The 21,698-nt window shown below is 44.3% G+C and overlaps 1 protein-coding gene across 3 annotated transcripts in view; it reads right to left on the bottom strand.

Annotated features, from left to right (window-relative positions):
• Positions 1–21,698, bottom strand: part of TMEM192 (transmembrane protein 192) — a 152,924-nt gene that overhangs the window by 86,953 nt on the left and 44,273 nt on the right. For all 3 annotated transcript variants that reach the window (XM_030191583.1, XM_030191584.1, XM_030191585.1), the window contains exons 3-4: positions 20,302–20,563; positions 3,180–3,314 (exon numbers count right to left, since the gene is read on the bottom strand). In XM_030191583.1, the coding sequence (XP_030047443.1) occupies positions 3,180–3,314; positions 20,302–20,563 (397 nt within the window). The remainder of the gene's footprint in view (positions 1–3,179; positions 3,315–20,301; positions 20,564–21,698) is intronic.

The raw sequence follows: 21,698 nt of genomic DNA, 5'->3' as shown, positions 1-21,698 counted from the left end.
ATTTCCCATATGGCCCCTTCTCAAACCCCAGTTCCAGCCCTCTTCTCCCATCTGAGAACCCCCATCCCACACCCTTCTCCCATCTGAGTCCCCCTTACCCCCCTCCCCCCAACTGAGAACCCCCATCCCACACCCTTCTCCCATCTGAGTCCCCCTTACCCCCTCCCCCCCAACTGAGAACACCCATCCCACACCCTTCTCCCATCTGAGTCCCCCTTACCCCAACTGAGAACCCCCATCCCACACCCTTCTCCCATCTGAGTCCCCCCCCCCCCGACCCACCTACCAACTCTGTTCTCCTCCTGCTGCACCCACTAACTTTAAAAAAAAATTGAGAAGTGCCGAGTAGCAGGCAGTGCCTCGCGTCTGCCCTGCTAGTAAAAATCTCCTGCACGTCGTTGGGCCGGCCTTCCTGCATTAAGTCCCGCCCTCCTCTGAGGTAATAGGCTCTTCCCGCATTAAGTCATGCCCTCCTCTGAGGTAATAGCCTATTACCTCAGAGGAGGGCGTGACTTAATGCGGGAAGAGCCTATTACCTCAGAGGAGGGCGGGACTTAATGCAGGAAGGCCGGCCCGACGATGTGCAGGAGATTTTTACTAGCAGGGCAGACGCGAGGCGCTGCCTGCTAGTCGGCGCTTCTCAATTTTTTTTACAGAACAGCCATTGATCGTCGGGGGGCGGGGAGAGCGGCGGGCGGGGCGACCCCAGGCGTGCCGCGCGGGGCCCTATGCGGCCGCCTCGGTCGCCTCACCCTAAGACCGGCCCTGCACATGTGCTACTTTTTGTGTATACCTTACCTTGTTTTGTACCTGTCCTTTTCAGGGCACAGACCGTATAAGTCTGCCCAGCACTATCCTCGCCTCCCAACCACCAGCCCCGCCTCCCACCACCGGCTCTGGCACAGACCGTATAAGTCTGCCCAGCACCATCCCCGCCTCCCACCACCGGCTCTGCCACCCAATCTCGGCTAAGCTCCTTAGGATCCATTCCTTCTGAACAGAGTTGCAGGAGCATGGGAAATAGGGAATGATGAGGGCTTCCGAAGTGGAGGAGGGGATGCTGAAAGTGAGCACTAGGGGCTGGGAGTATATGAGAAAATAAGAAATAGAAGTTGCTTGTGGGGGGGAAGACAGGGTATGTGTGGTAAAAATAGCATATGGGAGAGGATGGGCAACAGGAGTTGAACTCAGATATGGGGGGCAAGAAGAGGATAGTTCTCTACAGATCGCCTAGGTTAGGTGTGGATGATCTCTATACCATCGTTACAGAATACTAGCTTAAGTCCGCAGTTAGGTGCCTAACTTATGTAGAGTAGCCGCCTAGTAGTTAGTGTAGCAGACTTTGATCCTGGGGAACTGGGTTCGATTCCCACTGCAGCTCCTTGTAACTCTGGGCAAATCACTTAACCCTCCATTGCCCCAAGTACAAATAAGTACCTGTATAGTCTATGTAAACCGCTTTGAACGTACTGCAAAAACTAGGGAAAGGCGGTATATCAATTCCCATTTCCCTTTCCCTAGCTCAATGGCTAGTGTAAATGCAGGCAGTAACTACTAGTATTCTTTAACCCATGCGCAGTAAGTGCTAGGCACACCCCAAACCACCCATGCTTCTCCCAGGTTGTGCGCCCTCCCCTCTTGCACTATGGATTTTTCATTCACATTTTGTAGATTACCTGCTAATGGCAGATATCCACATAATTTGTGCTAATTAGCACCAATTAAGAGCAATAGCCAATTATTGCTTGTCAATATCAATTAACAGCTCATTATGAAATAAAGTTACACACAACTGCCATTATATAATTAGTGTGCCCCAATGTAAAAGATGTGCTGCAAATTTAACAGAATCAGGAGGGGGGGAGGCAGAGTATATGCCCCCCCCCTTTAATCCGGGGTCGTGTGAAAATAAAGTCTGGAAACCACTGGTCTAATGGACAGCCTTGAAGAAAGACATTTTGTCTGTATAACTGTTTTCGCTTTATTAACTTTTTACTACAATTAAAGGCTGAGTCTGCTTCTAAAAAAAAAAAAATCACAAGACTAGCTAATGCTCCACTTTATACCAGCCGACTACTTTGATGTCTCTTCTAAAAGCACTTCTCTGCCCTGGCAAGAAATGGTATCCCCCATTGGTTTCTGTCCTTGATCAAAGCTCAGGCTCATAAAATAAAACAACGATCATTATTACATAACTTGTGCGCAGCAACATAAAAAAGTTGTGCTGCAAATTTAATAGACTTGGGGGCAGGAAGGATATATGCCACCCCCGGTCCCCCCTCCACCCGGGGTCATGTGAAAATCAAGTCTGAAAACCACTGGTCTAATGAAGAAAGACATTGGTTTCTGTCCTTGATCAAAGCTCAGGGTCACAAAATAAAACATGGGGCAACAGGTGAAGTATAATCAACACCACAGGAACCAAATTTTCAAAATTATTGGGGGTGCTAAGCCCAGTGGAAATAACTCCTCCCTGGACACATACAAGGAATTTAATCCATATTGGCGGTGCTCAAGCACACCCAGAGCCGGCTCCTATGATCAAAACACCTTTGTGATGGCAGAAAAGGGCACCAAACAACCACCAACTTGTGGGTTACAGTAAACACTTCCATTTCCTGGTCTGAAAAAAAAAATACAATGAAAGGTCCCCCCCCCCTCCCATCCCTTAGATCATGTGGCAAAGTAGTCTAAGGTTTGAGGATGGGAGGGACTGGGAGAAAGCACAACTGAGGAAGATGCAGCATGATATCTCATACCCTTAAAAGCAAAGTCCAAACACCCTATTTGTTTTATCACCTGCATCGATTTATATGTCAGACAACTGCTTGAAAGCTAATCTGAACCTTATTAGTTACCTCCCACAAAAGCTTTCCTCTGAGTTCTTCTTGGAGTTATTTAACTATCCTCAGCCCGCTACAAAACATTTCTATTGCAAGCAAGTGTCACTTTTATATACCCACAACTGTTAAGTGTTTTGTTTCTTATTGTAAAAAGGAGAACCTGGACAATGAAAAGAGCAGGTGTTAAATACAGCCGTTTGCATTTGCGGATGTAATGAAGCACCCTCTGCTCCCCAAAGGTATATTGTCTTTGTATTCTGAGAGCAGGAAGCATGGCGTTTAAGGGCCATTGTGAGCAGGTGATGGTAGCAGCAGGACAGCTAGGGTAATTCTCACCTGTGTAAATGCCCAGATACACCAGTGAAAAAATCAGCTCCAACCCCAGCACACTCAGCATCAAGTAGAGATACTGGTCCCGGAAGGCAGGAAAGGAATCCTCTATGGACAGAATCAGGAGCACGAACACACTGCCTGACAAAGAAAAAACACAGGAAAAAGGTTTAGTGCATCTGTGGTACCCCAGGACCAAAGCTCCACACAATAGCCAATATTCCTACAGGAAACGCATCCTTCTCAGGGCTACAGGTGCATGAAAAACAAACCTCCTCAACTGTTCAAAGCCAGAGAAATTCCTAGCCACAGTAATTCATGCAATCCGTGAGTTAGACATAATATATAACCAGCTTTCTCAGAGCATTTAGCCTTAGACATTAATCTCCTTTGTGAAGATAGATTAGAATGTATCTTCAAAGAAAGATTACAAGATACAGCATGCATGCAGTTCAACAGGAAACATATCATTTTAAAAATATGCTGAAACATGATTTAATGACGTTAAAGAAAGCTCTTTACATTTTCAGGAATCTCCTGGTATTTAGGGAAAAATATGTTACATACAGTGCACGTAATTGTCAGATTTTGGATTTTACACCTTACCTATCCAAACCTAAGTTTGAAGGGCCGATGTAGAAAGTTTACCTGCTTGTTAATGGCTGCTATATGCTCAAAGGGTTTCTGCGCTGTGGCAGTAGACATCAGCTCATGGCACATTAAAATGCATGCTAAACAGTTGATTAAGCCACCCTGTAGCATGCAGGGCTGTGCACTGTATACCATGAGGGCTCAACGCCAGAAATCTAATGCCAGGTCCGAGGCTGGCATAGAGGCCCCATGGTCAGCATCCTCCCCACTCCTGTCCCATCTGCCGAAATTATCCAACTTAGTTCCCTTCTCCCCCCCCCCCCCCCCAAACCCGGTAATATTAAAAAAAAATTCCCTATGGCACCCCCCTCCCCCCACCCTTCCAATAAAAACTGTTTTCTTGGTGTTTAGTGGCACCCTTCCTTAACTCCTCCCCATACCCAACCAAAGCTTTAAGAGAGTGTGCCTGTGTTAATGGTACCCACCTCATCCCTGACATCTTTAAGCCCCCCTTGACCTAAATACCTTGAGGGAGGAAACTCCAGTAGTTGGGATGTAGGATCCGTGCTGGGCAGACTTCTATGGTCTGTGCCCCAAAATTGGCAGGGAAAGACTGAGATTAACCGGCTAATATTCTGAGCGAGATAGTGTCACAACTGTCAGGACTGGTGGGCCCTTGGACCAAAGCCAGAGCTTAGGCAGACAAATCACCGGGGCTGGCACAGGCAGAAATCAGAACAGACTCAACAAGGCAGGACAGAGGTAACTAAACACAATGGACAACACAAGAACTGGATACAGACGAGGCAAGGAAAAGAAGGCAAGGGCCAGAACTGGAACCCAGACAGGACTAGATTGAAAGAGAAGACAAAGCACAACTAGACAGGCAAGACAAGGTAGGAGCTAGGCAACAAGAATAACAGAAACAAGACAATAAACAAGGCAGGGACAGGATTCAGAATTTTTGAACATGCTTGGCTGGCACAGGATTCTGGAACAGACTTGGCTGGCACAGGATACTGATAGGGACTTGGCTTGGCTGGGCACAGGATTCTGGAACAGACTTGGCTTAGCTGGGCACAGGATTCTGGAACAGGATACTGAAAGGGACTTGGCTTGGCTGGAACAGGAAGCTGAAAGGGATTTGGCTTGGCTGGCACAGGATGCTGAAAGGGATTTGGCTTAGCAGGGAACCGGGACAGAACTACCATGTTTCCCTGAAAATAAGACACTGTCTTATATTAATTTTTGCCCCCCAAAATGCGCTAGGTCTTATTTTTAGGGGCTGTCTTATTTTTCGGGGAAACATCAGGGTTGGATCGGGGTTGGCCCGCCTGCCCTCTGTCGCTCCCGGAACTACCCTTAAACACCTCCTTTCACCTTCGCAGCAAGCAGCAGCAGGGCAGGCCACTCCTTGCTTCCGTGTCCCGCTCTCGCCTGACGTAATGTCCGTGAGGGCGGGGCACGGAAGGAAGGAGAGGTCTGCCCTGCTGCTGCTTGCTGTGAAGGTGAAAGGAGGCATTTAAGGTTAGTTCCGGGAGCGACGGGGGGGGGGGGGGGGTGGAGGGGGGGGCGGCCCGGGGGCAGCCTTGTCCGACTCTCGGCGGCCCTGCTTTCAAATAAAAATTTGCTAGGTCTTACTTTAGGGGGAGGCCTTATATCTACCAATTCAGGAAAACCTCTACTAGGTCTTATTTTCGGGGGATGTCTTACTTTCGGGGAAACCGGGTAGCTGAAATATAGTGCAGGAGCAGAACCTGGCTGAAACACACACAGGAACAGAACTTGGCAGAAACAGAGCTCAAGAGCCAGGAAGCAAACATGGCAGGCAAAAGATTAAGCAGACTAAGGGAAGACAAACAAAGAAGCAATGTGCTTACCAGCACCCACTGCTGGATAGCAGTGAAGTAATCAGGTATGACTCAAGAAAAATGTCAGGAAGTATTTTTTCACGGAGAGAGTAGTGGATGCTTGGAATGCCCTCCCACGGGAGGTGGTGGAAACAAAAACGGTAACGGAATTCAAACACGAGTGGGATAAACATAAAGGAATCCTGTTCAGAAGGAATGGATCCTAAGGAGCATAGCCGAGATTGGGTGGCAAAGCCGGTGGTGGGAAACGGAGATGGTGCTGGGCAGACTTATACGGTCTGTGCCAGAGCCGGTGGTTGGGAGGCGGGGCTGGTGGTTGGGAGGCGGGGATAGTGCTGGGCAGATTTATACGGTCTGTGCCCGGAAAAGGACAGGTACAAATCAAGGTAAGGTATACACAAAAAGTAGCACATGTGAGTTTATCTTGTTAGGCAGACTGGATGGACCGTGCAGGTCTTTTTCTGCCGTCATCTACTACGTTACTATGATGCTGACTTCTACAGACTCAGAACAAACAGAAAAGAACCACACACACAGGAAACAGAACAGGGAATACAGAAACAGAGCTTGACTAAACACAGAGGTTGGCTTAAACACAGAGCTTAACTATAGCAAGTGTCTAAAGCAGGGCTAGAGTAAAAGCAGGAGCCAAGGGTTGAATCAAACAGATACAGACACCAAGGGCAGGGTATGGCTCTATAGCCAGGCTTTCATGAAACAAGATTCAAAAGCAAACTCACAGAAACAAAGGAAAGCATTGAAACACAAGACTCAGAGAAATACAGCACAGACCTTCAGGAGCAAAACACTCAGGAGCAAAGCCAAGCATAAATATGATCTAAACAGGTAACACAAGATTAAGAGACCTCTTGCAAAGGCAACATAGGAAAGCCCCCTGGGTCCTTATAAAGGAGTAGGCTGATGATGTCACAAGTAGGAAATGAAGCAGAAGCAGGGACACCAAAGCAAGGCTTGGCTTACAGGAAGAACGACAATAGGAAAAAAGGCAGACTGGAGAGGTCACAGAGCAACAGTAGGTCTGAACATAAGGGCACAGCCACAGCCGTGACAGATAGCTGGTTCTCTCTGCTAAGTATTAGCGCTTAGCGGCTAACCAGCCATATCATGCGATATAACCGGCCAGTCACGAACATTCAGAGCTTCACCATCTAAGTTTAGAGGCCAAATCAGATCACCTAAATAGCAGTCCTATCTTTAGCTTCTATAAACTTAACTGGCCAGTGCTGAATATTGACTTGACCAGTTAAGTTTAAGCTGACCAAAAAAAAAAAATGGATAATCAATTCCAGTCACTGAAAACAACATAGCACTGAATATCCGGGCTCAGCACTGATCACTACAACTTAGCCGGCCTGTCTCCCATGAACTGAATATCGGCCGGTAAGTATACCAGTGTTTAATCATGAAAAAGTGGAACCTGTGCAGAGTGTCAAATTCAACTCTGGCCACCTTGCTGGGCAGGCTGGAAGGACCATACAGGTCTTTATTTGCTGACATTTACTACGTTACTATAACTGGGCAGCAAGCCATGCATGTAACTTGTATTATAACTGCACACACAGCCAGTTATAAGAACATAAGAGTAGCCATAATGAGTCAGACCAATGGTCCATCTAGTCCAGTATCCTGTTTTCCAAACAGTGGCCAAGCCAGGTCACCAGTACCTGGCAGAAACCCAAATCGTGGCAACACTCCATACTACAAATTCCAAGGTAAGCAGTTGTTTCCCATGTCTGTCTCAATAGCAGACTATGGAGTTTTCCTCCAGGAATTTGCCCAAACCTTTTATAAACCCAGATACACTATCCACTGTTACCACATCCTCTGGCAAAGAGTTCCAGAGCTTAACTATTCGTTGAGTGAAAAAATATTTCCTCCTATTTGTTTTAAAAGTATTTCCATGTAACTTCCTCGAGTGAACCCTAGTCTTTGTACTTTCAGAACGAGTAAAATCGATTTACTTCTACTCATTCTACATCACTCAAGATTCTGTACACCTCAATCCTATCTCCCCTCATCCGTCTCTTTTTCAAGCTAAAAAGCCCTAACCTCTTTAGTCTTTCCTCATATGAGAGGAGTTCCATCTCCTTAATCATCTTGGTCGCTCTTCTTTGAACTTTTTCTAATTCCGCTATATCTTTTTTGAGATACGGCGACCAGAACTGAACTCAATACTCAAGGTGCGGACGCACCATGGAGGAGCGATACAAAGACATTATACTATTTTCTGTCTTATTACCCTGAAAGCATTTTGCCCAAAATCACAACAAGCATTAGGTGGAAGAGGTGGGATTTGAACTCTGGCTTCCCTAGTTGTCAGGCTACTCCTCCAGGCCATCTGTTTACTGCTTACCGAAAGATTATTGTCTTTTTCTCGGTTGATATACCTCGGTTGCTCGGTTGGGCATTCTTGGTTTTGTATCATATTCAAGGGAAGTAAATTCTATTTCTCCTCCATATGTTTATAGAAGTAGTCTTGCATTTTATTTCAAGGCAATGCCTGTATCAAAACAATTTTGCCACTTAAAAAAACATGAAAATTAGCTCATTCTTCCTAAGATGACTGTCTTACTAAGCAGCATTAATTTGGTGGTGGTGGTGTGGGAGCAGGAACAGCAAACAGAAAGAACCTCTATGTCAAATTATCCAATTAAACAAGAGTAGAGGCTGACCAAAGGACAATCCAGAACTGGAGACAGTTCTTAAAAGACGCTTTATTTGCTACTTGGACAAAAGGACCCGATAGTCCGTGTTTCAGCGTCACAAAATGCCTGCCTCAGGGGTCAAGAATAGTATTCTAAAAAACACATAAGTATGTCATACATATGTAATGTGTAGATACAAAAACACACATACTTTATGTAATAACCAAAACAGTGAACTAAATAAGTTATATAAAATGCATGAACAGAAATAAAAATAATAGTAAGAGAAGACATGCACATGGAATTTGTAGCCCTGCCTCTTCCATCTAAGAGCCCAAATTTAAGTACCAAAAATCCATCAAGAAGGGTGTCACGATAATGAGAAGGCTATAAGACAGACTAAAGTCTCTGAGTCTTTGGTGGCTTTGACCTAAAGAGGAGTTTTCTAAAGAATCAAGGGACATTTTCTCTCTGACTCACACTATAAGCCAGAAACACCCGGTCTTTCTTTCCATGCAAGCCCGTGTATAGGTCCATTCTTATCCTTAGAGCTCCCCCTAGTGGTGATCACCTCTAACTTCTGTGCTATAGATAGAATTCTTCAATGGGTTCCATACCACAGAGCTAAGTGGAATTTACATTCATTACGGTGCTCCCATGTTAAAGGAAGCTTGCCTTGTCTGAAGCAAGTATATCCACAGGACCACACACAGCTTTCCTTCTCAAAGCTGGGGAGCAAGGGGTGAGGGCGCGCAGGAACAAAAGCAGGTTTCAGATTAAAAGGCCATTCATTTAACACAGCCTACAAACCGTGCACTATCAGTAATCAATCCTTCTGCTACATCAGTGCTTATCAATCTTTCTGTGGCCATGACTTCATTTGTGCAGCCTCAGAAAAACACACACTTCCAGGCAGTGTAGACCAATGACATATTACGGAGGGCCTGCAGGTCATGACTCCAAACATGGGTTTTGCAATTCCACTTGGGGGTCACAACCCACTTTCGAGAAGCTCTGTACTACATGAAACAAGATTGGAACAAGCAATAAAAGTAGAAAAAAAAATACAAGGAGGATCTGAAAAGAGCAATGAAAATATCTACAGTACCCACTTTGATAGTATAAGGCGGTATGTAAGAAATTAAATACAAAATAAAGAACCCAACCACATGACCTGAAAAGGGGATGGGGGACGACTTCCCTATGAAGAAAGGCTAAAGACAGCTGAGGGGAGATATGACAGGTCTATAAAAAAAATGAGTGGAGTTGAACGGGTAGACGTGAATCGCTTGTTTACTCTTTCCAAACATACTAGGACTAGGGGGCATGCAATGAAGTTACAAAGTAGTAAATTTAAAACAAATCGGAGAAAATATTTCTTCACTCAATGTGTAACAACTCTGGAATTCATTGCCAGAGAATGTAATAAAGGTGGTTAGCTTAGTGAGGTTTTAAAAAAGGTTTGGATGGCTTCCTAAAGGAAAAGTCCGTAGATCATTATTAAAATGGACTTGGGGAAAATCCACTGCTTATTGCTAGAATAAGCAGCATAAAATGTATTGTACTGTTTTGGGGTCTTGCCAGGTACTTGTGACCTGGATTGGCCACTGTTGGAAACAGGATGTCGAGCTTGACGGACCTTTGGTCTGTCCCAGTATGGCAATACTTATGTACAACATTGCTTCCCACGTGTGTTATACTTTTCTCTGTTTGAACTATGAGGTTACACATGAGCTCTTTTGGTGAGAGTGACTCCAACAAAGACTGAGGGGCCAATGCTCAAAGGTTCGCAGTAGAGTCCTCACTTTACAGCAAATAACACAAACAAATAGCCCCTGCATGCTCAAGCATGCAAATTACTGGGGCATTAACACTGTGCCTGTAATCTGCAGCTTATTGGTAAATGTCAACATTCTGGTCTGTGCCTGAACAGTGATTGGCTCAGGCAGTGAGAGGAAAGATGACATTTAGAGGCAGATGCACTAAACTTTAATGAGCCTCTAACGACCCTCCAATGAGGAAATTTTGATCCTTGATCCGTTGCATGCATCAAAGGGCTTTTACCGACGAAGCTGGCAGCTAACGAAAACGGAATGCAGATGAGCAATTTGTGTACAAACCCCATTGAACCGAGATGCACTAACCTTTTCTGATTGCCTTTACGCTAGCATGGGAAGACACACAAACTAAAACATGGGCTATTACACTATAGGTTTGATAAAATGATCAAAAATAGCCATACGTTATAGAAGTATACACGGGAAGGAGTAGTACACAATCCAGAGGGAGTACAAATTTTGTCACTTTTGACTAAAGTAGTACATTTACCCCTCATTCTAAAATCTTGCATGCACAGTTTTATGCTTACCTTGCAAAATTACGTACACAGGCTATTATTAACCAATTATTCACACTACAGCCCCCAAAACATCGCGCACCATGAATACCAAAAAATGTACTTAAAGGAAATAGGAGTTGGGGTCCCACTACACCAATTTTTCCTCAAAACTGTGAAAAATGAATATATATCCCTTCAGCCCTACAGGAAATAAAGGGTTTGGTTCCTGCATTGGAGAACACAACAAAAACTAGAGAAACAGCGTGTTGCAAAAAATAAGTAAAAAAAATATATATTTTATTTATAGTACTGTAGTAACTCATACATTAAAGAAATTGCAAAGAACAGTACTGGAAAATACTGTACCATGGTTTTGCCAACATATTTTACAGTTCTTGCAGTTGGTAACACTAAGAAAAAAGTGCTTGATAAACATTGCTACATAACCAGTACTGAAAGTGCTGTACTGTACTGGTTTTTGTCAACATTAAACCACCAACATTATGAAAACAGTTTGAAAACTACGGATCTGCTTGCAAGGGGGACAGGGCCAGAGAGAGTTGCTCCTCCTGCACAGATGGAGATAAGGGCATCAAATCAGGAGAGTTGACCTGTGAAGAGCGACAGCATTGCAGAATAATAGTAGATGAAGTTAGAGACTCTGGAGGTCATCTTCTGCCTGATCTATCTCAGGTGCTTGGGTCTCACGCCTCGTTGACTGAAAAAACTGTGTCAGCCTTGTCTGCTTGGCTTTCCTTCTCGAGTCCTTAAGTGTTTCATTGTAAGACACAAAATGCAGCGCTTGTGCGATGCTTAAATTTTAGACTGCGCTCTAGCATAGATCACATTCCTCCATGTCACTAAACATTATTTCCAGTGTTGACGCCCGCTCTATTTTAGCGGACGTGAGAGGCACGAGTCTCAGCTGTCTCTTCTTCATTATCACTGCCCCTGAGGCTTTGTTGCGCCATCTTATCCAGGTTTTCATTGCTGGGATCTATTGCAATCTCTACCAAAATTTCCTAGACATCTTCTTGCATCATGTCCTTGAAGCCTTCTACAGGGGTTTTTCGTGCAAAGCTAATGACGCTTTGCACATTTCTACTCATGTGTTCTGCTACACCTTCAAATCCCTAGAAATTCATTACGCAGTCCAGCCAAGTTTTTTTCCAACAATTATTTATAGTAGCCTGTGCGTCACCATCCCAGGCTATCCCAACAAAGTTGATTACATTGCGCAGTCATTGTCTTCTAGTAGTCCAGCATGGTGGTTTCCTTATCGGCATCTAGAGCTTTACAGACCTTGCTGTACAGCTCCTGCATGAAGTGGCACTTGAAAGCCTTTATTATTCCACTTACTGTATCCCTCCTCTTGGCTGCTCTAGGATGCTTGGTGGCTGTTTCCAGAAGCAAACTTTACTGTATTATTCTCTGAAAAGTCCTGAGATTGCTACAGACTCTGTGATCCCTGGGGCAAGTCCCTTTTTCTCACAGTGCCTCTGTATCATTCATATGGAAACTGTCTTAATCTGGTCATCAGATTTATTTCATTTTGCAAGTACATGTAGTTTTTGGAGGCAAAGATTAAAAGCCATCTGTATTCCTTGTGGCTGCTCTAGGATGCTTAATGGCAGTTTCCAGAAGCAAACAAGCAAATGCCAAAAACACAAAAGTGAAAGGTGAACGTCTATGAATATGCAAACACAGTAACGCAAACGACTTCCACTATTTGCACCTCTGCAGATAAGCGAAATAGCGAATGCGCGAATAACGATAAAGGAATGTATTTGAAACTAATTTGCAGTTATGTGCGTAACTGCACTTAGTTGGTATTCTATAGCACATAACTGCAAGGGGGGTGTGGAAGTGGGAGGGGAATGGGCAGAACTTAGGCAGCAGGCTTATAGAATACCAACAATTTTGTGTGTAACTAATTGTAAATGCCGACTTACACTAGTATTCTATAATGGCAATTACACATTTAATTGCCAAAGAAGAATTCATGCTTAGCTCGCAGCATCCCGACACCTAATTGTTGGCAACCTGTACAGAATTATCCCCTTACTGTGTTGTTCTATTGAGTCACGCAAAAATGTTTTTATTGGACTGTTGGTTGACCTGGAAAAAAAAAAAAATCGACCTGTAACTCACTTTGGTAACACAGTAAATGACAGCAGATAAAGACCTGTACGGTCCATCCAGTCTGCCCAACAAGATAAACTCATTTACATGATATGCGATATTTTATATGTATAACCGAGTTTGATTTGTCCTTGCCTTTCTCAGGGCACAGACCGTAGAAGTCTACCCAGCACTGTTCTTCTACTAAGTTCTGGAGCTAATGTTGAAGCCCCTTAAAATTTACACTCCAGACCATCCATATCTATTCAGTCACAATCACAGCATAGACCGTAGAAGTCTGCCCAGCTCCCATTTTGTTTCCCAATTACCGGCGTCACCACCCAATCTCCGCTAAGATTCTGTGAACCATTCCATCTAAACAGGATTCCTTTGTGTTTATTCCACGCATATTTGAATTCCATTACCATTTTCATCTCCACCACCTCCCTTGGGAAGGCATTCCACATATCCACCACCCTCTCCGTGAAAAAATACTTCCTGATATTAGTCCTGAGTCTGCCCCCGTCAACCTCAATTCATGTCCTCTAGTTTTACCGCCTTCTCATGACCAAAAAAAGTTCATTTGCAGATATTTGAACGTCTGTATCATGTCACCCCTGTTTCTCATTTCCTCTAAGGTATACATGTTCAGGTCAGCAAGTCTCTCCTCGTACGGTTTGCAACGCAAATCCCATACCATTTTTGTAGCTTTTCTTTGCACCACTTCCAGTCTTTTTACATCTTTAGCAAGATATGGTCTCCAAAACTGAACACAATACTCCAAGTGGGGCCTCACCAATGACTTGTAGAGGGGCATCAACCCCTCCTTTCTTCTGCTGGTTATGCCCTCTCTACGCAACCTAGAATCTTCCTGGCCACGGCCGTCGCCTTCTCGCATTGTTTCTTCACCTTTAGATCCTCAGACACCAACACCCCAAGGTCTGTCTCCTGAGTCAAGCTTACTAACCTCTCCCCTCCTATTCAGTATCTCTCTTTCGGGTTTCTGCACCCCAAGTTCATCACTCTACACTTCTTGGCATTAAATTTTAACTAATAGTTCACTCAAGCTACAATATTCAATTGAAAATCCAAACACAGCCTCACACTTAACTGTGTATATCTGATGTAGAACACTCACTCTGCTATGAAACCTATAACTTCTGTTTAAAATTAAAGATGGAGAAAAAAAGCCTCAGAGTCGCCACCCAGCCAGCCCATCTCAGCAGGCTATAAGGCATAGGCTCGGCGTGCCATCATGTAGCTTTAAAAAAACTGCATCAAATTTTACTCATTGAAATATCAACCAGAAAGTTTCTCTCTCAATATTTAATCTTTTGGTTTGCAGTCGTTTGTGTCTACCCTCCTATAGATCAATGATAATTTGTATAGTATACATTCCAAATGTTGTGGCTATCACACTCGAATTTCAATGCGGAGAACACCCCAGAAATCACTTAGCTCAATCCTTATGTTTCAGTGATCCAGACTGCAAACCAAAAGATTAAATATTGAGAGAGAAACTTTCTGGTTGATATTACAATGAGTAAAATTTGATGGAGTTTTTTCAAAGCTACATGATGGCACGCTGAGACATGCGAGGCTGTGTTTGGATTTTCAATTAAATTTTAACTGCCAAACTCTTGACCATTCTTCTAAGATTCGGAGATCCCTTCTCATCATTTCTACTCCCTCCAGGGTATCCACTCTATTGGCTATTTTCGTGTCATTGGCAAAAAGGCACACCTTTCCTTACAACCCTTCAGTAATATCTCCCACAAATATATTAAACAGAATAGGCCCCAGCACCGACCCCTCAGGAACTCCACTGCTCACCTTCCTTTCCTCTGAGCAGATTCCATTTACCACCACCCTCTGTCAAGTGTCGGTCAACCAGTTTTTTTATCCAGTTCACCACTTTCAGTCCTAAATTCAACCCTTTCAGCTTATTTATGAGTCTTCTGTGGGGGACAGTATCAAAGGCTTTGCTGAAGTCCAAGTAGATTACATCAAGCGCACATCCTTCATCCAGTTTTTTGGTTACCCAGTCAAAGAAGTCAATAAGATTCATTTGGCAGGATTTTCATTTGGTAAAGCCATGTTGCCTCGGGTCCTGTAACCTGTCGGCTTCTAGAAAGTTAATTATCCTTTCTTTCAACAGCAACTCCATTATTTTTCCTAGCACAGGCATGACACTTACCGGTCTGTAGTTTCCCACTTCTTCTCTGTCTCCACTTTTGTGAAGAGGGACCACATCCACTCGTCTTCAATCCCACGGAACCTCTCCCGTCTCTAAAGATCTATTAAATAAATCTTTAAGAGGTCCCGCCAGGACCTTCCTGAGCTCCCTCAGTATCTCGGGATGTATACCATCCGGCCCCATAGCTTTGTCCACCTTCAGATTCTCCAGCTGTTTATAAACTTTTTCTTCCATAAATGGTGCAGTATCCGCTCCATTCCCAGACGTTCCCTTGGCAGCCAACCACGGTCCTTCACCAGGATTTTCCTCCATGAACACCGAAGAGAAATAATTGTTTAGCACGTTCACTTTATCTTCATCATTCTTCACATAGCCATTCTCATTATCTTTCAGTCTCACAATTCCATTTCAATCTCTTCTCCTTTCTCCAATATATCTGAAAAAGGTCTCGTCATCTCTCTTTACATCTTTAGCTATTTTTTTATCCACTCGCGCTTTCGCTAGCCGTATTTCCCTCTTCGCTTCTTTGAGGGAATTCGATAATCTTTTCCGTGATCCCCTCATTGCGTTCTTTTGTATTTCTTGAACAAAGTCTCTTTTGCTCTTATTTTTTCAGCTACTTGTTTGGAGAACCATATAGGCTACCTGCTTCTCTTGTTTTTGTTTACTTTCCTCACAAAAAGATCAATCACCATATTTAGAGCAGCCTTTAGCTTGGATCACTGTTTTTCCACATCTTCTGCGCCTTCCCACGCTAACAGCTCCTTCTTCAGGTATTCCCCATTTTATCAAAATCAGTATGTCTGAAATCCAGTACTTTGAATTTTGTGCGTCTGCACTCCGCCTTCACCCCTATTTCAAACCATATGGTGTGATGATCACTATTACATAGGTGGGCACCCACCCGGATATCGGAAACACTACCCCCATTTGTGAGCACTAGATCCAACATTGACACTTCCCTCGTGGGTTCCGTCACAATTTGTCTGAGCAAGACACTGACAGGCATCCACAATCTCCTTACTTCTTTCCGATTCTGCAGACGGGACGTTCCAATCCAAATCAGCCAAATTGAAATCTCCCAACAGTAGCACCTCCCCTTTCATACCAATCTTTTGAATATCTTCTATCAGATCCTTGTCTAACTTCTCCATTTGCGCAGGAGGTCTGTAGATAACCCCCGGGTGGATACAGGTTCCGTCTTCTCTTTCCAGGACGGTCCATAAAGCTTCTTCTTTTCTCCAAGTTCCCCGCATTTCAGCCGCTCTGATATAGTCTCTCACATACAGAGCCACTCCTCCACCTCTTCGGCCCTCTCTATCCTTCCTAAAAAGATTATAGCCCGGTACGGTCACATCCCATTCATGGGAATCGTTGAACCGCATCTCCGTAATAGCAACAATATCCAAGTTTTCTTCAACCATCAGGGCTTGCAAGTCTTGAACCTTTTTAGACTACGAGCATTTGTGCACATAGCTTTCCATGTTCTTAGTGAGTTTAGGTGGTTTACTATATTTACATGATCTTTCCCTCTGCCATCATGTTTATTCTGGGGGTGACTTTCCGAAATCCCTTGTTTCCTTTTGAGGGTTATAATTGATAAAGAGTTCTCAGCCCTTGAAAACTAGTCACAAGTAAATTGAGTCAGTTCAGTATGAAGATAATCAGTGGCAGCCTATCTGTGAAGTTTTATTTCTAAGTTGTTAAAAGTTGTTCCCTGCACATCTGAGAGCAGCCATGTTCGACACACTATCACAAATGACTACCTACACAATAGACGTGACAAGTACATATAGGTTATGATCTTAGATGACATCAGCAGAGAGTATATACCAATTGTATACAATTCCCAGTGATGTAACCAGTAGCACCGCTCTTGAATACATTTGCTTCCAAAGAACCTAGGAAACACAATGCTTTAAAATATTTCAACTGCAAGAAATCAGATGCATTATCAATCTTGATATCATCAGAATTAAAATATATAGGAGGCGTATTTCCATAGTAACCTATGGAAATTTGTAAGTCTAAGTGCTTTGAAAATGAGCCCCAGTATAACCGACAGAACTTTGCAAATCTAAGTGCTTTAAAAATGAGCCCCTTAGTGGCACCTGTCCTTCCTTCTGGAATGCACTTCCTCTCTTTTTCCGGAAGCAGTGTTCCTTTCTGACATTTAAAACAGGACTAAAGTTGCTCTTGTTTCATGATGACTTTGGAATAGAATATTGAGGTGGCGTATATAAACTCTTCATCTGGTCCTGCATTTTGCCATCCCTCTGGATTGGGGGGGGGGGGGGGTCGAGGTCAGCAGCCATCTTGCTTGCATACTAATCTGTTTCCTGTTTGACATTGTAGTTCTTTTCCTCCTTTCAGCTTCCAATTAGAGAATTGTAAACCACCTAAAAAGCCTACTGATTGGGCAGTATATCAAGGATGAAATAAAACTTGGAAAACTTGATATAGGGAGGACATAACAATGTGATACACAGACTTTCAAATCTTTACTCAATCTAGTGATAGGTGTGGTTCATTAGATGGTCTCAGATGAAATCATAAAACTTTGAAAATAACAAAAAGGGGGCTGGTCTGGTTACTTAAGTGCTACACAGTGTTTTAAGACTGAGGATCATTCCCAGGCCAGGTTTCTGTTCCCTAGACCAACCAACTAGGACTGAGGATACTACAAAGGTAGTGTTTACTGGTTCGAAAATCACTTTTTTCATGGATGTTTTGTACTCAGTGTGTTTCTTTTGGGACAATTTTGGAAAATAAAATGTCCAAGAGAAAAATTCCTCCCTAAAACAGTAATCAGGATGTCTGGTGGTCATCAGGATGTTGGGGGGGGGGGGGGGGGGGGGTCATCATTCTTAGTAGACTGGCCATACAGACATCCCAGCAGAGCAGTGGGCCAGCCTAGGGGTTGCTGCAGTGGACTTCACATAAAAAGGTCCCAGGCACATCTCACCGTAACCTCCTTATATTGTATGATGAGCCCTCCAGGAGCAGAAAAATACCTACTGTACATTGCTACAATAGCTCTTAAGCTTGTAGGTGTCACCTATACATAAGTACAGTAGGTATTAAGTGATTTTGGAGGGCTCCCCACGTTCCACCACGAGTGTACCAGATAGAATGGGATATGAGCCTGGGTCCCCTTCTCTAAAGTCTGCTGAACTGACCACTAGGCTACTCCTGGGACCTGCTTGCTGCACTAAAAGGACTGGCCATCATATCTGAAGCTGTCTGTCGGGTTCTCGAGGCCCTTGGAATGCTGTCAGGTCCTTGAGGCAGCACTGGGGATCGTGAGTCCATGGGCCCCTGCCGAGGAGCGGCAGAGGCAGGCAAGACCATCTTGGAACTGGACGTCCGGAAGGACCGGACTGGAACTCGGGACGGGAAGTAGGCCACTGGAACCGGCAGAACAGGAACCGCTTCACCTGTGCTTAGCCACCTTTCTGCTGGAGTTGAGCTCCAGCGTGCGGGCGGCCGACAGGACTGGAGATCCAGAGGACCCACCGAGGATCGAGGAAACTGGACTAGGAACTAAACTCAGACGGAGTGCTGCTGCACAGCCACTAGCAAGAACCAGACGGCAGACCAAGGAGAGAAGACATAGGAACAAAGACTAGGGCAACATGCCAGCAAGGCAGACTGGGGATCAGGGAATACCCAGCGGGTAAACCCACTAGCTAGGAAGCAGCAGGAAACAGGGACCACGCCTTGGCAATAAACACTAGCTAGACAGAGAGACAGGATTCAGGATATACACACAGGAAATACAAGCAGGGTAAGCACACAGACTAGGCAAGGCAGGATTCAGGATATACACTCAGGAAATACAAGCAGGGTTCAAGATAGGCAACAGAGCGAACAGAGTAAACCAGGAAGACAGGCCAAGGGTCTTGGGCCGGCAGCAGAGCAAACAGAGTAAACCAGCAATATCAAGCCAAGGGTCTGAAGCCACAGCCACTCCACACACCAAGTGGGAACTCACAAAGGCTGAGGCTTCACATGCAGACAGAGAACAAACACAGACAGAGGCTTCACCCCAAACACAGAGTAAGCCAGGAACACAGGCAACACCCCAAACACAGAGTAAGCTAGGAACAGAGGCAACACCCCAAACACAGAGTAAGCCAGGAGCAGAGCCAACACCCCAAACACAGAGTAAGCCAGGAGCAGAGGCTTCACCCCAAACTCAGAGTAAGCCAGGAGCAGAGGCTTCACCCCAAACACAGAGTAAGCCAGGAACAGAGACAGGGAAACCCCCCATGGCAAAACAACAGACACAGAAAGAAGCTGGGCTGGGACCCAGAGAGAGGCTAAGCAGTAGTGCAGCAGACACCTACTAACCTGACCTAAGAGCATAACACTTCATGCAAAGGCACTGACTGCAAGCCCAGCACTTCCTTATGAAGGCTCTCACTGATGAGTCACTACCAGCAGGACAGAAGCAGGAAGTTCCTTGCCTCCAAAGAGAGGCTTGACACACAGAGAAAGAGAGCCCACAGGAAGGACAAGCAGGAGCCATCTTGGATACTGGCATAGAGGAGGCGGCAGCCATCTTGGAAGAGGCATAGCCCACACAGGTGAGGTCCAGTAAGGCAATCAGCACACAGAGCCAGAGAGAAACTAAGACAGAGACAGACACAGAGACAAGCAGAAGCCAGCACAACCACTGACTCCCAGAAACAGGGTAAGTATGAGGGTGGTCACGGCCACAGACGTGACACTGTCATAGAGCCTGGTGTGTACTGTCACATTTTAGGGGGGCTGAGAGGGCAGTCAATGACCACTGGGGGAATAAGGGGGTGTTATGCCTTAATCCCTCCAATGCTCATTTAGGGTCTAGCCTAAAAGCTCATAATTTTAGCCCTAGATGTTTTCATTTTGTTCCATTATTGCAGAAAATATCTATATTCTGGTGCTCTCCATGACCTGCTCAAAACATAGCCCCAACACCCCCCCTTGAAATTTGAACGAACTGTGGAGCAACATGTCTTAAATCATGGTGTCAAAAAATTGCAACTTGGATGTTTTTGAGAGAAAAAAAATGTCCTTCCGCCACCTTATGACTTTTTTTGTTTTGAAAATGAGCCCCTTAGTCATTTAGGTTTTTTTTTTACTAAGCCACAGTAGTGTTTTTAGCTCTCAATAGAAACCAGCTGACGGTAAAAACAGAGATGCCCATTACATTCCTTTGGGATTATTGGCGTTTACCAGCAGCTGATTTCTATTGCGAGCTAAAAAGGCTACCACAGCTTAGTAAAAGACCCCCCCTCCACACACACACTTAGTGAGTGTTTACCAAACACAAAGCAGAGTCAGTCTGGTGCCAGCTCACCTGTAGAGTGCACAATGAGAGGAAGCCTCTTGAGGTATTTTGTAGATCGATACAGGGCCAGGTAGCCATGGCATCGGACCTTGCTGTGGTGATACTGTACATACTGTTCAAAGAGCGCGTACAACAACCACACAACCACTTTGGCGATGACTAGGATAGTCTCCAGGCTTAGGGGCTGTATATATTTCTTGCATGCTGCCACTATTTCTTCCTCAAAACAGCAGAAGATACTAGCTACAAGCGCCAAGACGACAAACACAACCTGAAAAAAAATATAGAAGAAAAGCATAAGATATACTCATGATGCTGTAAGAAACAGATCCTCGTATGCTGATATTCAAAACACAAAGTATTTAAGATTTTGCATTCAAACCATCAGTCATAGTAACATAGTAGATGACGGCAGAAAAAAGACCTGCACGGTCCATCCAGTCTGCCCAACAAAACAACTCATGTGTGCTACTTTTTGTGTATACCCTACTTTGATTTGTACCTGTGCTCTTCAGGGCACAGACCGTATAAGTCTGCCCAGCACTATCCCCGCCTCCCAACCACCAGCTCTGGCACAGACCGTATAAGTCTGCCCAGCACTATCCCTGCCTCCCACCACCAGCTCTGGCACAGACCGTATAAGTCTGCCTAGCACTATCCCCGCCTCCCAACCACCAGCCCCGCCTCCCACCAGTCCAGATAAGTGTTGCTCTGCTCAACATTTCTCTATTTGAAATGGTTTCATTGAAAATTTTTTTTAATGTTTTATTTTATTAGGATTTATTTACTGCCTTTTTGAAGGAATTCACTCAAAGCAGTGTACAGCAAGAGTAAGTCAAACATAAGCAATAGACAATTACAGCAGCAAAAATATTCAAACAACAATATAAGGAATGGCATAGTATACTATTTTAGAGAAAATCCGCCAAAATGAGGAGAACTCAAAATGCCCCACGGGAAAACACAAAGGTAGGAAAAAAGTAGGAGGTTGACCACAGATGCAAAAGACTGGAGAGGTGTATACTTGAAATCAAATATTTATTTGATAAAAAGACTCAACACAATGTTGTGTTTCAGCCGCTAGGCCTGCATCAGGAGTCTACAATAAAAATATGTACATACAAATGAAAAAACGAAAACAGATAAAAAACTTTGCAATCTATAAGGCTGTGACAACAAGTAAAAGCAAGTGAGATATTCGATTATATAAACAAAGCGAAAGAATATACATATGCGATAGAGAAATAATAGGAGTATACAATGATATGTAAAATGGGTACAATAAAAATGGTGGTACGCATGCTAATATGTAAACAAAGTAATACTTTAAGGTGTATATATCACATACATGTAAGATATTTATTTGACAAACAGTATATGGACAAACTTTGGCATCTATGATCAAC

The sequence above is a fragment of the Microcaecilia unicolor genome, chromosome 2, assembly GCF_901765095.1.
Source record: "Microcaecilia unicolor chromosome 2, aMicUni1.1, whole genome shotgun sequence".
NCBI lineage: Eukaryota > Metazoa > Chordata > Amphibia > Gymnophiona > Siphonopidae > Microcaecilia > Microcaecilia unicolor.
Note: the sequence above shows the minus strand (reverse complement) of the source record. Positions and strands in the feature narration are given on the sequence as shown.